Here is a 14,378-nt window from a genome sequence, read left to right on the forward strand (position 1 = left end):
TCGTCCTCTCCTTCATTTCCCTCTCGTTGGATCTTTTCTTTGGAGCGTGCTCAGCGCTGTACATCACGGGGGCCAGCTGATGGGGTGCAGCTGCCGTCATGGCCGGCCTCCGTGTGTCAACGCTGACGTACGCATCAAAGGTCGGGGGAGGGGAACACGTTCACGCCGCCACAGAGAGAGAACGGAGATATTTAGCTGTTAGTTTGACTTACATATTGGCATTCCTCCCGTGGGGAAACTGTCAGCCAAATACCTACAAAAAGTGGACGATATTGTAGCCACTATATTTAATTTTCCCATTTCTTTATAATATACTGAGAGCTCTATGTTGTCCAGACAGAGATTACACGTTTCCATTGAGAGCTCCAGCATTACAGCCTTCTGAACACCTCAAGTGAGGATTCAGTTTTTACTCCGGCAGATGTTAGCATCTTTAAAGACTCTTCGGCTGCTGTATATACACCTCTGTCTAAAAGAAAACCCCAGCTATTAAAACAAATACTATAAATAAAGTGATAAGAGCTTTGAATGATTGCCGACACTGATTCATCTTTGTGTCTCAGCCTCCTGAACCCTCCCAGTGCTTCCTCCCCCCGCCGCTCGTATGGAGGCCAAAGCAGGCCTGGCTGCCCGGAGGACAGGTGGACTCCGCTGGGCGGACAGGTTCCCCAGAGACCTCCAACAGGTAGACCAGTACTGGCTGTCATTTGCTACAGCAGAAGGGGGAAAAGTCCAAGTAGTTCCAGCTATAGCCAACTGTTTTCTGCTGATATCACTGTAATGCTGTGCAAAAGCCCCATTTAGCTGTTGAATACACTGACAGTGTTGCTACAGTTATAATGAAACTGGATATAAATTGATTTCCTGACAATGTCTTATGGGTTTCTCAAAGTCGAGGAAGCATCCTCAACTTTGAGAAGCACCCTATGTCCACGTTAATGTCGCCTTGAAGCTAAACTCACTGGCTGCGACAGTAGGAGGCCGATGTTATGCTCGAAATACAATAAGAAGCTGCCATGCATATAGGATGTGTGGTCATATGATACAATATGAATTTCTGCCTATTATGTCGTCCTTTTCAGGACTTTGAATGACTTCAGAAGCAAATCTCCTGCTTCGTCGTCGGTGCCCAGCCGTCTCTCTCAGCGATCAGAAAAGATTCTGGAAGAATGGTCGGTCCTCGTCTGTGTGTCTGTTTTTAGTTTGTGTTGTCCTTGAGTGACCTTGTGACCTCGTGTCCTCGTCGTCTGCAGGGGCTTCACCGACAGCCACACCGCTCTTCTGATGCTCAAGAGAGCCCAGAAGATGAAGCCGACGACGCAACGGCAGAGGAAACGCAGGGGTGAGAAATACACACTGTGATGCCAGTTTATAAGGTATAGGTTTAGCTGAAGTACATCGTGTTAAATGTTTGCTTAAAGGTATTTTTAGAGGCTGCAGTTGCTTTTGAATCACGTTCTATTTCCAGGTGTTTCTATTATTTTTTTCCACCCCATTTATATCAACGAGGACAGGCTGAATGAAAAAAAAAGAAGTGCCTCTTCTCATTCTCGTCTTCGTGAAGCTTTCCACGCCGCGCATGCTAACGATCCGTAACGGACAGCCGGAGCCAGGCCCCGTCGCCTCTCATTGGGCCTTATTTCAGAGCCTGCAAAGGAAACAAAGACCGGCCAGGAAAACCCTCTCGACGAGCCATCCCGCCACGGCTTTCTGTTCCCATTCCTTGTAGCGGTCGGGCTGCGGCGAAAGGTGACCTCACCTCCGAGAAACAGTAGTTCCCGCCGCGATTATCATGCCGCCGTCAAGTAGAGGGAGGCTGCTCTTTGATCACAGTTTGCGAATTGCGTGATTCCAACAGCGGGGGCTCTTGTCATGCCGCTGCACCGACACACAGGACTGTGTCTGCACTAACTCCTCATGGCATCTGCCTCAGTGGAACCAGAGCTCTGCTGCGAATGTCCCAGAATGTTTGGTCCTGGTTCTCTGCTTCTGGTTTGAGGCCTGCCGTGTCCTTCTTTGACCCTCTCTCTCTCTCTCTCTCTCTCTCTCTCTCTCTCTCTCTCTCTCTCTCTCCTAGATCTCTCCGTCCGCCCTGCCTTCAGAAGCTGCAGTTATCCGCTGGCTCCAGTGGAGTCACGCAACAGGCCTGTGCAACACAACAGGAGTGATATGAACGGTAAGATTTGAGACCTGCTCCACTGTTGGTTACCAGGCAGAAACACCAGTTGTTGGAGCCATATATATTTTTGGGGGGATTATAAATCATGTCATAATAAATGTCCTTATATTCAAATTTTAAATAATGCTTTTTTGGGGAATTATTTATATTAATCTAATGAGGATCAGCTGGTATAAGAGGAAGGGGCGGGACCAAGTCTCTGGTTTTATTTTCTTTATGTAGAACGGGACATCGGCACAGTCTTTGACCTCACGCTAGAACATCACATTAGAACCTCACGTTAGAACCTCACATTAGAACCTCACGTTAGAACCTCACGCTAGAACATCACGTTAGAACATCACGTTAGAACCTCACGTTAGAACCTCACGCTAGAACATCACGTTAGAACATCACGTTAGAACCTCACATTAGAACCTCACGTTAGAACCTCACGCTAGAACATCACGTTAGAACCTCACGCTAGAACCTCACGTTAGAACCTCACGTTAGAACCTCACGCTAGAACATCACGTTAGAACATCACATTAGAACCTCACATTAGAAGCTCACGTTAGAAGCTCACGTTAGAACATCACATTAGAACCTCACATTAGAACCTCACATTAGAACCTCACGTTAGAACATCACGTTAGAACATCACATTAGAACCTCACGTTAGAACATCACGTTAGAACATCACATTAGAACCTCACGTTAGAACCTCACGTTAGAACCTCACGTTAGAACCTCACGTTAGAACCTCACATTAGAACCTCACGTTAGAACCTCACATTAGAACCTCACATTAGAACCTCACATTAGAACCTCACGTTAGAACCTCACGTTAGAACCTCACGTTAGAACATCACGTTAGAACATCACATTAGAACCTCACATTAGAAGCTCACGTTAGAAGCTCACGTTAGAACCTCACATTAGAACCTCACGTTAGAACCTCACGCTAGAACATCACGTTAGAACATCACATTAGAACCTCACGTTAGAACCTCACGTTAGAACCTCACGTTAGAACCTCACATTAGAAGCTCACGTTAGAAGCTCACGTTAGAACCTCACATTAGAACTCACCTTAGAACTCACGTTAGAACATCACGTTAGAACCTCACGCTAGAACATCACGTTAGAACATCACATTAGAACCTCACGTTAGAAGCTCACGTTAGAACCTCACATTAGAACCTCACATTAGAAGCTCACGTTAGAACCTCACATTAGAACCTCACATTAGAAGCTCACGTTAGAACCTCACGCTAGAACATCACGTTAGAACATCACATTAGAACCTCACGTTAGAACCTCACGTTAGAACCTCACGTTAGAACCTCACATTAGAACCTCACGTTAGAACCTCACGCTAGAACATCACGTTAGAACATCACATTAGAACCTCACATTAGAAGCTCACGTTAGAACCTCACATTAGAACCTCACATTAGAAGCTCACGTTAGAACCTCACATTAGAACCTCACATTAGAAGCTCACGTTAGAACCTCACATTAGAACCTCACGTTAGAACCTCACGTTAGAACCTCACGTTAGAACATCACGTTAGAACCTCACGTTAGAACTCACGTTAGAACTCACCTTAGAACCTCACATTAGAACCTCACGTTAGAACTCACGTTAGAACTCACCTTAGAACCTCACGCTAGAACATCACATTAGAACCTCACGTTAGAACATCACATTAGAACCTCACGTTAGAACATCACGTTAGAACCTCACGTTAGAACATCACATTAGAACCTCACGTTAGAACCTCACGTTAGAACCTCACGTTAGAACCTCACATTAGAAGCTCACATTAGAACCTCACGTTAGAACCTCACGTTAGAACCTCACATTAGAACCTCACGTTAGAACTCACGTTAGAACTCACCTTAGAACCTCACGTTAGAACCTCACGCTAGAACCTCACGTTAGAACCTCACGTTAGAACCTCACGTTAGAACCTCACATTAAAACCTCACGTTAGAACCTCACATTAGAACCTCACATTAGAACCTCACGTTAGAACCTCACGTTAGAACCTCACGTTAGAACCTCACGCTAGAACATCACGTTAGAACATCACATTAGAACCTCACATTAGAAGCTCACGTTAGAAGCTCACGTTAGAACCTCACATTAGAACCTCACGTTAGAACCTCACGCTAGAACATCACGTTAGAACATCACATTAGAACCTCACGTTAGAACCTCACGTTAGAACCTCACGTTAGAACCTCACATTAGAACCTCACGTTAGAAGCTCACGTTAGAAGCTCACATTAGAACTCACCTTAGAACTCACGTTAGAACATCACGTTAGAACCTCACGCTAGAACATCACGTTAGAACATCACATTAGAACCTCACGTTAGAAGCTCACGTTAGAACCTCACATTAGAACCTCACATTAGAAGCTCACGTTAGAACCTCACATTAGAACCTCACATTAGAAGCTCACGTTAGAACCTCACGTTAGAACCTCACATTAGAACCTCACATTAGAACCTCACGTTAGAACCTCACATTAGAACCTCACGTTAGAACCTCACGTTAGAACCTCACATTAGAACCTCACGTTAGAACTCACGTTAGAACTCACCTTAGAACCTCACATTAGAACCTCACGTTAGAACTCACGTTAGAACTCACCTTAGAACCTCACGCTAGAACATCACATTAGAACCTCACATTAGAACCTCACGTTAGAACCTCACATTAGAACCTCACATTAGAACCTCACATTAGAACCTCACGTTAGAACCTCACATTAGAACCTCACGTTAGAACTCACCTTAGAACCTCACGTTAGAACTCACCTTAGAACCTCACGTTAGAACATCACCTTAGAACCTCACGTTAGAACATCACATTAGAACCTCACGCTAGAACCTCACGTTAGAACCTCACGTTAGAACCTCACGTTAGAACTCACCTTAGAAGCTCACGTTAGAACCTCACGTTAGAACATCACATTAGAACCTCACGCTAGAACCTCACGTTAGAACCTCACGTTAGAACCTCACGTTAGAACCTCACCTTAGAACCTCACATTAGAACCTCACATTAGAACCTCACGTTAGAACCTCACCTTAGAACCTCACATTAGAACCTCACATTAGAACCTCACGTTAGAACCTCACGTTAGAACCTCACATTAGAACCTCACGTTAGAACCTCACGTTAGAACCTCACGTTAGAACCTCACGTTAGAACTCGCGCTAGACTTATGATTTTGTTAAGTTCGATAAAAGTGGAAATAAATCACTGAAATGATGGAACTGGAACAGCGTCTCCAGAGTTATTACTTGCCATCTTGACGTGTGAGTCCTGTAACGTGGCTCAGAATAGGACAAGAACAAGGAGCAGGTCACCACACCAGTGAAGAGTCTTTCTTGAGCTTCTCTCCCAACGGACATTAAAAAAACACCCACTAACATCTGGCTTTTGTCTTCAGTTACAATTGACATTCATTCCCGGGAACAATGAAGTAGTCGCAGGTATTTTATTGTCTCCAGCTCCAGTCACAGTGATGGAAACATGACACCCGGGTGGACATGAAAATGTTTGTCCTTTTTCCCGTTGCGATGCTATGTGACGTGCGTTGAAGTGAATCAACAGGGATTCGTCATTATAATTCATTAACGTACAAAATATACGATTAATATGCTCTCCTCAAAGCCACGAGTTATCTTACCTCGCTGGTCATTGCAAGACACACTTAAGTTGTCTTTCCAATATTCCAACAATCACCAACTCTGGTTTGAGACTTGACAAAAGAGGCGGAATAAGTAAGACAGTAACCACCGCAGCCTTTTCCGTTGTTTACAAGTTCATACTGCATACTGGCTAACTTTGGTGGAAGTGTGGTGTTAGTCTGACGTGAACATCTGCATTTAGACCCAAGACTGGAGACTCAATTTGGTCTGATCTATTACGACTTTATTATTATTTTCATAGTTTTGGCAATTGTTTCTATCAGTGAGAATAACATGGACTCACGACCCAGTGACATCACTACAATGACGTATGGAAGTCTGTCGTGTTTCTGGACGAGAAGCATCAGCGGTAAGCGATCACACATTTGGTTTTCATCAAAAAGAGAATTATTGCCAGAACAGCACATACAAAAATATGACCCAGGTTATGTGAAAGTGGAATTTTCTCTTTTAAATGTACGCGTGAGTATCATGCAACTTCACTGGCCCCAAAGTTTAAAAGAACAACCGTGTATGAAATGATCAAAGACAGAGTTTTTTCCTCACTAAAAAGTGTAAAATGTATTGTGATGGAAGTTTAAAATGATGTAAAAAGTAGTTTGATAGTCCTTCCATCTTTCCTGCTGGGGCCTCCTGCCCCGAGGTGCAGAGATGATGTCCACAACCAGACTTAAAAGGGAGAGAAGAGCTGGTGGGAGGGCCGGATGGGGAGGGGGGAGAGGAGGGAGTCGGCTTTTATCGTTCCTGTCTCCATCTTTCCGCTGCGTCCCGGGGTCAAGGCCTCACGATCCACGGTCGCGCTCGCGGTCATCCAGCAGTCACAACGCCTCAATTAGCTGCGGAGAAGCACAGTCTGTGTGCTCGTCATTTCATGTTACACACCAAAAAAAAGAAAAAGTGAAACGACTTTGGGATGTTTTCCGTTCCACTTGATCTCTGTTGGGGCGGATCGCTTCAGTAATTAGTTTGTAGAGAGATCGAGCTGCAACTGCGTCAGCGGCCAGCGGATTGACGAACTTCTAGGAAACTTCTATCAGACGACGACGGACAAACATCTTTAGCATTTGGCAGCGATGGCAGTTGACTTCTCCCACTAATAACTTCATGTACCGAGTTTTGAGTGTGACGGCATCATGTTGTTATCAAGTGTTTGGGAACTGCAGGTGTATAACGTCAAGTTACCGACACTGAAGGTTCTTTCCAATATTTCCAGTTCGGTTTCTTTCCGATATCCGTATCCCTACATCAGCTGATAAAGGAACGGGGGTCACTTGTTAGGACATCACCCTCGTTCCTCTGTCTGTTTTGTTTTATTCAACCGAGAGGAATTCTGTAAAACGCGTAACTCGAACCAGCTCGGTTCCGGAGGAGACCGCTCCTGCTGCCTTTTTACAAGGTGACCATGAGGCGGCGGCGGCGGTGTAAACGGGGCCCGAGCTCAGCCTCCCCTCCTGCTCCCCTGGTCCTGACCTGTGGGAGGCACCCCCTCCTCCGGATCCATCCCCAGTGCCCGGGGACTAGCCAGCCCGGCCCGGCCCAGCCAGCGCTCCCCGACAGGGGCTAACGTTTCAGGCTTTGAGTCAAGCCCTCCTTCTGGAGGTGATTAGCCCCAAACCCATGACAGATTATTTCCAAGATATCCGACGCGCCGTGTTTATTTTATCCGGGCTCTTTGTGTGGATGTGCTGGACATGAGTAACCCACTTGAAATGGGTATCGGCTTACATACCCAGAGAGGGAGATAGAGAGGGAGAGAGTGGAGCAGAGCCACAAAACATTTTCTTTTGGAGACAAAAAAATGTAGAAATACACCACCCCCCTTTTCTTTTTTAGATGGTTTGTATCATCAAGTGTCTGGGTGCTGCAGATGTTGAAGATGTTGTGTGCCTCCGAGCGTTTCTCCTGGTTTCTCCTCTTACTTGCACTCCCCCAGGCTAACACACACCCACTTCCAACCTCCTCCCTCCCTCCACACTGCGATCCAACCCAACCAAACATCCGTCCGCATGTCAGAGGGACACGCGGGTATGTATTTTTTATTTCAGCCTGGAACCTCTACCTCCTGAGCACTTAACTCGATTTCACACTTCAAGTCATCTACAAAGTCCGGCTGAAACACAATCGTCTTGTTTACCTTCCACCGTCCAAAATAACTTAATGTCAGGCTGTTTACCACCGTTCATGTGCATTCAATTTCAGCCCCGAACTCTCAGCGCTTGTGTTTGAGATGCACTGGCACACTTGAGGAGGGAACATGCAGAGCCAACTTCCAGTTGGCCGGCAGTCTGAGTCGCTCACAGAGACAGGCACCAGACTAAAAACACAGAGTTGGGATCCTGCGATCCTTCTCCCTCTCTGAAAACGTTTTCTGGATGCAATGGAAGGGTTAGCATGTAGCGTAGCTGTTTTTCCTGCTCTTTATGGCGGATTGAGTACAAGTTCATGAGCAAGACGAGATGCAAGTCTGTATCCTGACCGTTAACGTGAGACACAATGTTCTTTTTAAAGTTGAGTTGGAAGTACTTGACAAATGATGTAATCATGCCACGGTCTAATGGTAAAAGGATGATTTCAATGCATCACAACTTGGTTATAATTTGGGTTTTATGCTTGTCGTTTAAGTAAAGCAAAACTTTAGCGACACAAGTTAAGTTAAGGCCTCAGTATGTATGAAATTAGGATTTTATCGGACTGTTTATCCGATTGCTTTTGACTTTACAGAATAGTCATTGAACAGGTTGAACAGCGCTTTAGGTTATTGCATTGGTAAAGTAGAGAGATCAAAGGGAGAGCCATCGGGATGTAGCGCCCATATATGGCATCGTCTCGTCACATGATCAAATACAGACTTTGATGTTGGGCAACGTCAACGCGCATATCACCCAGCAATCATCATGGCATATCTGCATATGACAAAAATGGCAAAAAAAAATTGATTAAATTGAGTCCCATTGTTAATAGTTCATGTAGAATAAGCGCGTGGCTTCGTTACAGGATGCTATGACACATCGCACCAGTTTGTTTCTGAGCACATGGAGACCTTAAGACTTGTAAACATCTCTTGGAAAGTGACTCTGTGGTTCAACTTATTTGTTGGTTTTCCGTACAAACAAAAGTAGTTTTGGCAATCTGAACTTTTTTGGCTTGTTTACGACCAGATTGTTTCCAGTCTGACTGTCTGGCTGCTTGCGTCTCAGGATGCTCATCAAGACTTCACACGTTTTCAGGCCCAAGCCTCCCTCCTCCTCCTCCTCAAGTCTCTGATAGTGAGGCAGAGCTCTCCCCTCCTCAGCAGGGACGAGATGGCCTAATGTGCTTAAGAGCCTCTCTTAACAGGCGTGACTCCTCCAGCCCCCCTCCGATGTCCTGGAGGAGCACTGGAGGGGGGCTCAGGACTCTGGAGGTTGGACGGGGTCAGGAGGGGGCTTTCATGGAGAGTTCAGAGGGGGAAAGGGAGAGGGGAGCCTCCTTGCTACTGGAATGCATCTTAAATGTGATTTTTTCATTATTTTACTTCCACGGTGCTCATCTTGTATGCTACATACAAGGAAAGTCCTTCCTTCCCGCTGCCGTCAGGCTGCATAACAAGCTGAGCGCACAGTAGACCACAAACACTTATAACACTTTAATCACATTCATCTGGTGCAATATATAATACATTTAACTACTTTTGATATACTTTAATTACTGTTTTACTGTTTATTTATATTACTTGAGTTTGTATTTACTATGTGTCTCTTGTGTGCGCTTCTGCTATAATCCTGCAATTTCCCCACTGCGGGACTAATAAAGGATTCTCTTATCTTATCTTATCTTACATTCCACCACTCACCTTTGTAACTTTTATACAGGATGCTATGATAATGAATGCAGAACCCTTGTTTGGAGTTCTATACTCGTATTTGAGTATATGAGCGAGTTTCTTTAAAAAGAAAACCCCCCATAATTCTTAGGGTTTTTTCTCACCCTGCGTGTTTCCGAGCTTTGGGAAGTGCGAGCGGCCACTTCCTGGCCTTTGCCTTCGTGGCCCCTGGGGGAAGCATCTATCACTTGACATTTTTAGTTTAGGGCTTCTCAATTAACCCATGGACACTCTAACGCTTTTCTCTCCCTCGTTTTATTTTTTTACAGCTCTGTCAATTGCTTAAATAAATGCATCATTAGTTCCAGCGTTGGCCTGTCGAAAATCATTATCAGTTCACACTCATCCCCGGCAGCGTTACTGTCAGCGCAACATAAATGTTTACTTTGAATTACGATCTTATTATGGGATTTCAGCTGCGCTCGTAAATCAGCGGACCTCTCGGACGTCTTTCTTGAACAAACCGTTGGAACGCTGCTCGGATTCAACAAAAATTAAGGAGAACCGCAAGCTCCAGCAGGAGAAAAAAGCAGATCATCTCCTGTTGCATCTTTCAGCAACGCACTATAATAAGATAATACCCCCGAGTCCCCCAAACAAATACACCAGCTTAAGCCCAAACATAAACGCCGGCAGCTCTGACCACTGATCTCTCCCAGTGCCGGCTGTGATTACAGTGAAACATGTCAGACGTGGCTGCAGAGCCGACCCGGAGGAGCTGTTTATTTGTGGAGCGCGTTAACACAGATCCTTTACTACAGCGTTGATTGAGCCTGTTGTTCATTTCCAATCACGTCACCTTCACCGCAACCTCAGCGCAACTCATTCTTTACCACCGTTGTCATCGAGAATGTTCTTTTTTTTAACTGACGAAAAAGAGTTGGAGACAGAAGAGGGAAAATAATAATAAATCGCTTGTGACGTTAATTGTTTTTCTGCCGAGTGCAGGTGGCGAGGCCGAGCCGGAGAGGGTGAAGCGGCTGCGGACCCGGGATGCTCATCCTGACAGCGACTCAGAGAGGTGAGGCGCCTAATGTGGGTCATGAGGGGCTTGACCAAAAGCTTTTTATCTGTTCAGTGTCTCACATATTTCACAGCGAGGTACATGGATTATCCTGCGTAATTATAGGCCATTGTTTCGGCCATTAAAATCATTTTAATGCTATGAGCAACAGACATTTACTTGTTTTATTGTTTACTATTTGCGTGGCTCGATGGTACTATATGCCTTTTTTTTCTAACTAATCCTTCCTGCGAAAGTTTTTGGCATAATTTCCTAAAGATTGTTCTCCTTGGAATAATAATTTGTCTGATATGTTTTTCCCATAAAATAGTGTAAACTGACAAAAAATCTCTTACTTCTCCCACATTGAACAATGCAAACAAATATTTAAATACACTGATAGTTTTCATGCATTCATCCACGTGGTTAAGGTCAAACGTCCGAGTAACAACAGACCTTTTAACAGCTGACATCATCAAACGATATTGTAAATAATGTTGGCAACGGAAGTGGTGTTTTTTCCCCTCAGCCACCCAGAAAAGCAACGTTCAAAAAGTTAAACTACGGCCGGTGACGGCATAAAAATGCCTGCTTGTTGCACGCCGGGTCGTCAGAATCGAGCGTCTCAGAGCTGCAGGTGTTTCAGCTCAACGAGCGGCCGTGCTAACTGGTGACTTTCAGCCTCGCGCGTCCGCGGTTGGCGCAGATAAATAAAGCGACCGCGACGTATTGGGCTGAGAGCCAGCAGTTAACACAACAACCCGTCAAGCTGAAACACCGCCGCCGTCCGCGGCTCCCTCTTGACGGACACAAAATGCCCGTTCTAACTCGATAAAGTCAAACCTCTGAGTCCACGTCGAGCGAAGAGATGGAGCCGACACATCAAAGTGTCTGTAACCGGCAGAGAGCATGTTTAGGCCTGTGCAACCCGTAATGGACATCAGGATTATCATGCATGTCATCTGTGTTTCTTTTATGATATGTCAGAGGTAATTGCATCGAACTGAAGAGGGAGAAACCGCTGAATCGGTCTGAAATGTTTTTGTTGCTATCTTTTCTTCTCAGCGTACATTTCCTACCGGAGATCAGCTCAGACGTCCTGAACGGAGGCCGAGTGCAGCTCGTGGTGAGTTGTTTTCCCCTGCAGTTCATTGGGAGGATGGAGGGGGTCTGTAGTTGCATGTATGTGACATTACGCAGTATTTACATTCATCAGTCAGTCATGTCCCGCGCTGTAGGTTCTCTCTCCTGGAGCCTGTCCCATCAGCTCCCATTTAAATGCAGCAGCAGGCGGGGGGGGGGGGGGGGGGGTTAGCTCCACAGTGACACTTTCAATTGGATCAACTGGCCGCAATTTCTTCATTTTGCTTGCAGAAACCCCAGTGTCACTTTGGAGCAGTTTTCCCCCGGACGCGTGAACGATACTGATGCTCGCCAGGTCTTTGAAGTCGGGGAAAGTGCAGAGCAGCTTGAGTTATGATCACTGGCAAGAGGAGCCCCTCCTTCCTCCTGTTTCTTAGATATGTTGAGACTGCGTAGCCGCTGGTTGTTGGGGCTCATGTGTGTGTTTCTGTGTGTTTCTGTGTGTGCAGGCCGACCCGGCATGCACGCATCACGGCAGCGGATCGCACAGTTATCCTCGCAGAAACTCTTACGGACCCTCAAGTGAGTCTCTTTAACTCCGCAGTTGTTTTTCCACCCAGAAATGTTGAATAGAATCCCAAAAATAAAGAAAAACATTCATGAAATGTCCTGAAACACAAGACTTAATTATCCTCTTAACAGAGATTATCTCTGTCCCTGACTCTGCTTTCAACTTCTCTCTCAACAACAACTGGCCGTCCAGATCAATAGTCAGAGGGACATGTGTTGGCAAAGCTTCATTTAATTGGAAATTGAACATGTCTTTTAAACTCGCAAACATGCATTCACACACTGTATTATATGCTTTATATGTAACATATAGTTATATCATATATCCAGTATATCTAGTACACATTTTATGCCACTCATTAGTTTGCTGAACTGACCTTCTTAGCAGTTTCATGCTCAAACCTAATAAATCATAGATTGTGATTAGAGCTGCAAAGATCAATCAATAAGTCGTCAACTATTAAACTAATTGCCAAATGTTTGGATAATCGGTTTGAGTAGTTATTATCATTATTTTTTTAAATCTAAATTCGCTTATTTCTGGTTGCATGACGGTAAGCTGAATATCTTTGAGTGACGGGCATCATCTTGAGCTTTGGGAAACAAAGTTAATCATTTTATAGACCAAACAACTCATCAATTATTCAAGAAAATAATCAACTGATTAACCGACAGTGATTTATAATCGTTAGTCGCAGCCCGACTTGTGGTTGGATGCCGATTTTTGTGTGCATGTGTGTGTGTGTGTGTGTGTGTGTGTGTGTGTGTGTGTGTACCTTCTACATCCAGCATGTGTGTGTACAGATGTTTCTATGTTTGCACACTTGCACCCATGGGTCTCGGGTCGCTCAGACCCGAGTGAGCCGAGCCAGGGATCAAGGCAGCTGCTTATTCAGCCTAGACTGAGTCCACTGGTCGGCCGCTCCGTGAGGGAGGCGGGGGGGCCGGTGGGGGGGGGAGAGCCACAAGGTCGGGCCGGGGACAGAGTGCTGTGAATTTCTTCTCCGACAGGAAACGGGGCAGAAAAAAGTCCTTTCAGTGAAGAATGACTGGCCCTTCTGTCAGGAGCAGCGGGGCTCAGGAGTCTGAGTGACAAAGATGCTACTGACAGGCTGACGGCAGCAGATGACCACATTAAACAAGCCCAGGAATCCCAGTGAAGGAGAGCCCTGTCCCCGGTAACGAAGCCAAATTGGATTCCGGTGATGATTTCGGGAATGATTTCCACGAGGTGCAGCAGCAGCAGCAGCGAGCGCCGTCGAGCTCAGCAGGCACGCTGTTGTCCTCGACGAAAACACCACTTATTGAGTTGTGAGTTGAAATGAGAATGTGTGTGTAAGAAAAGAGCGTTTTCCTCAAAAAATGTAAATGAAATTATGTATTTCATAAACTTGGAAAGCGCATCTAATGATCTCGGCGCTACATCATCAAAAAAACCCGTCCGCGTCAGAGGAAATGGGCTACTAACACACTTTTAAAAGTCAAAGAGAGAAACTGAAGTCATTTATCAAAGTGCTCCTGAAGTGGCACACATCAAAGCGAAGGCTTTAAAAGTGGGACGGTTCACTTGGTCTGCCATCGCAGTAAAGGCGACCTAAATGCTCGTTGCAACGCGATACCCACCGCTCGCTGGGCCGGTGCCAGGAAATGCGTTTCCAGGCCCCCGGAAAATATTTTCACTAGGGGAAACCGCTTAAGTTGCATATCGGCCCCCCCCTCTCCATTTCGTCCTCTAATAGGAGCAAAATGATTGGAAACGATTTCTTCTGGTCACAGCGGTCGGGTCAAACGGTGCGGCCATTTTTGTGTCGTAGCATGTAGCGCGTTGAAAATTGGCCACACGCGCGTCAAACGTTCACGCGCAAAAGACAAAAGTCTTTTGATCAACTATATTTAGCCACCAGAAGCTACACAACACAAACCCGGAGGAGAAGCACTACGGCGAGACGAGGTGCGATGGATATTCTATA

The 14,378-nt window shown here is 45.6% G+C and overlaps 1 protein-coding gene across 1 annotated transcript in view; it reads left to right on the forward strand.

Annotated features, from left to right (window-relative positions):
* The window catches only part of lrriq1 (leucine-rich repeats and IQ motif containing 1), a gene marked incomplete at both ends in the record, with an annotated part of 33,949 nt that overhangs the window by 18,632 nt on the left and 939 nt on the right, over nucleotides 1-14,378 (forward strand). The window contains 6 exons of the mRNA XM_079223406.1: nucleotides 564-685; nucleotides 1,083-1,172; nucleotides 1,254-1,342; nucleotides 10,701-10,773; nucleotides 11,821-11,881; nucleotides 12,348-12,420. Coding sequence (XP_079079532.1) covers nucleotides 564-685; nucleotides 1,083-1,172; nucleotides 1,254-1,342; nucleotides 10,701-10,773; nucleotides 11,821-11,881; nucleotides 12,348-12,420 — 508 coding nt within the window. The remainder of the gene's footprint in view (nucleotides 1-563; nucleotides 686-1,082; nucleotides 1,173-1,253; nucleotides 1,343-10,700; nucleotides 10,774-11,820; nucleotides 11,882-12,347; nucleotides 12,421-14,378) is intronic.

This window comes from Taurulus bubalis, assembly GCF_910589615.1.
Source record: "Taurulus bubalis genome assembly, chromosome: 9".
Classification (NCBI taxonomy): Eukaryota; Metazoa; Chordata; class Actinopteri; order Perciformes; family Cottidae; genus Taurulus; species Taurulus bubalis.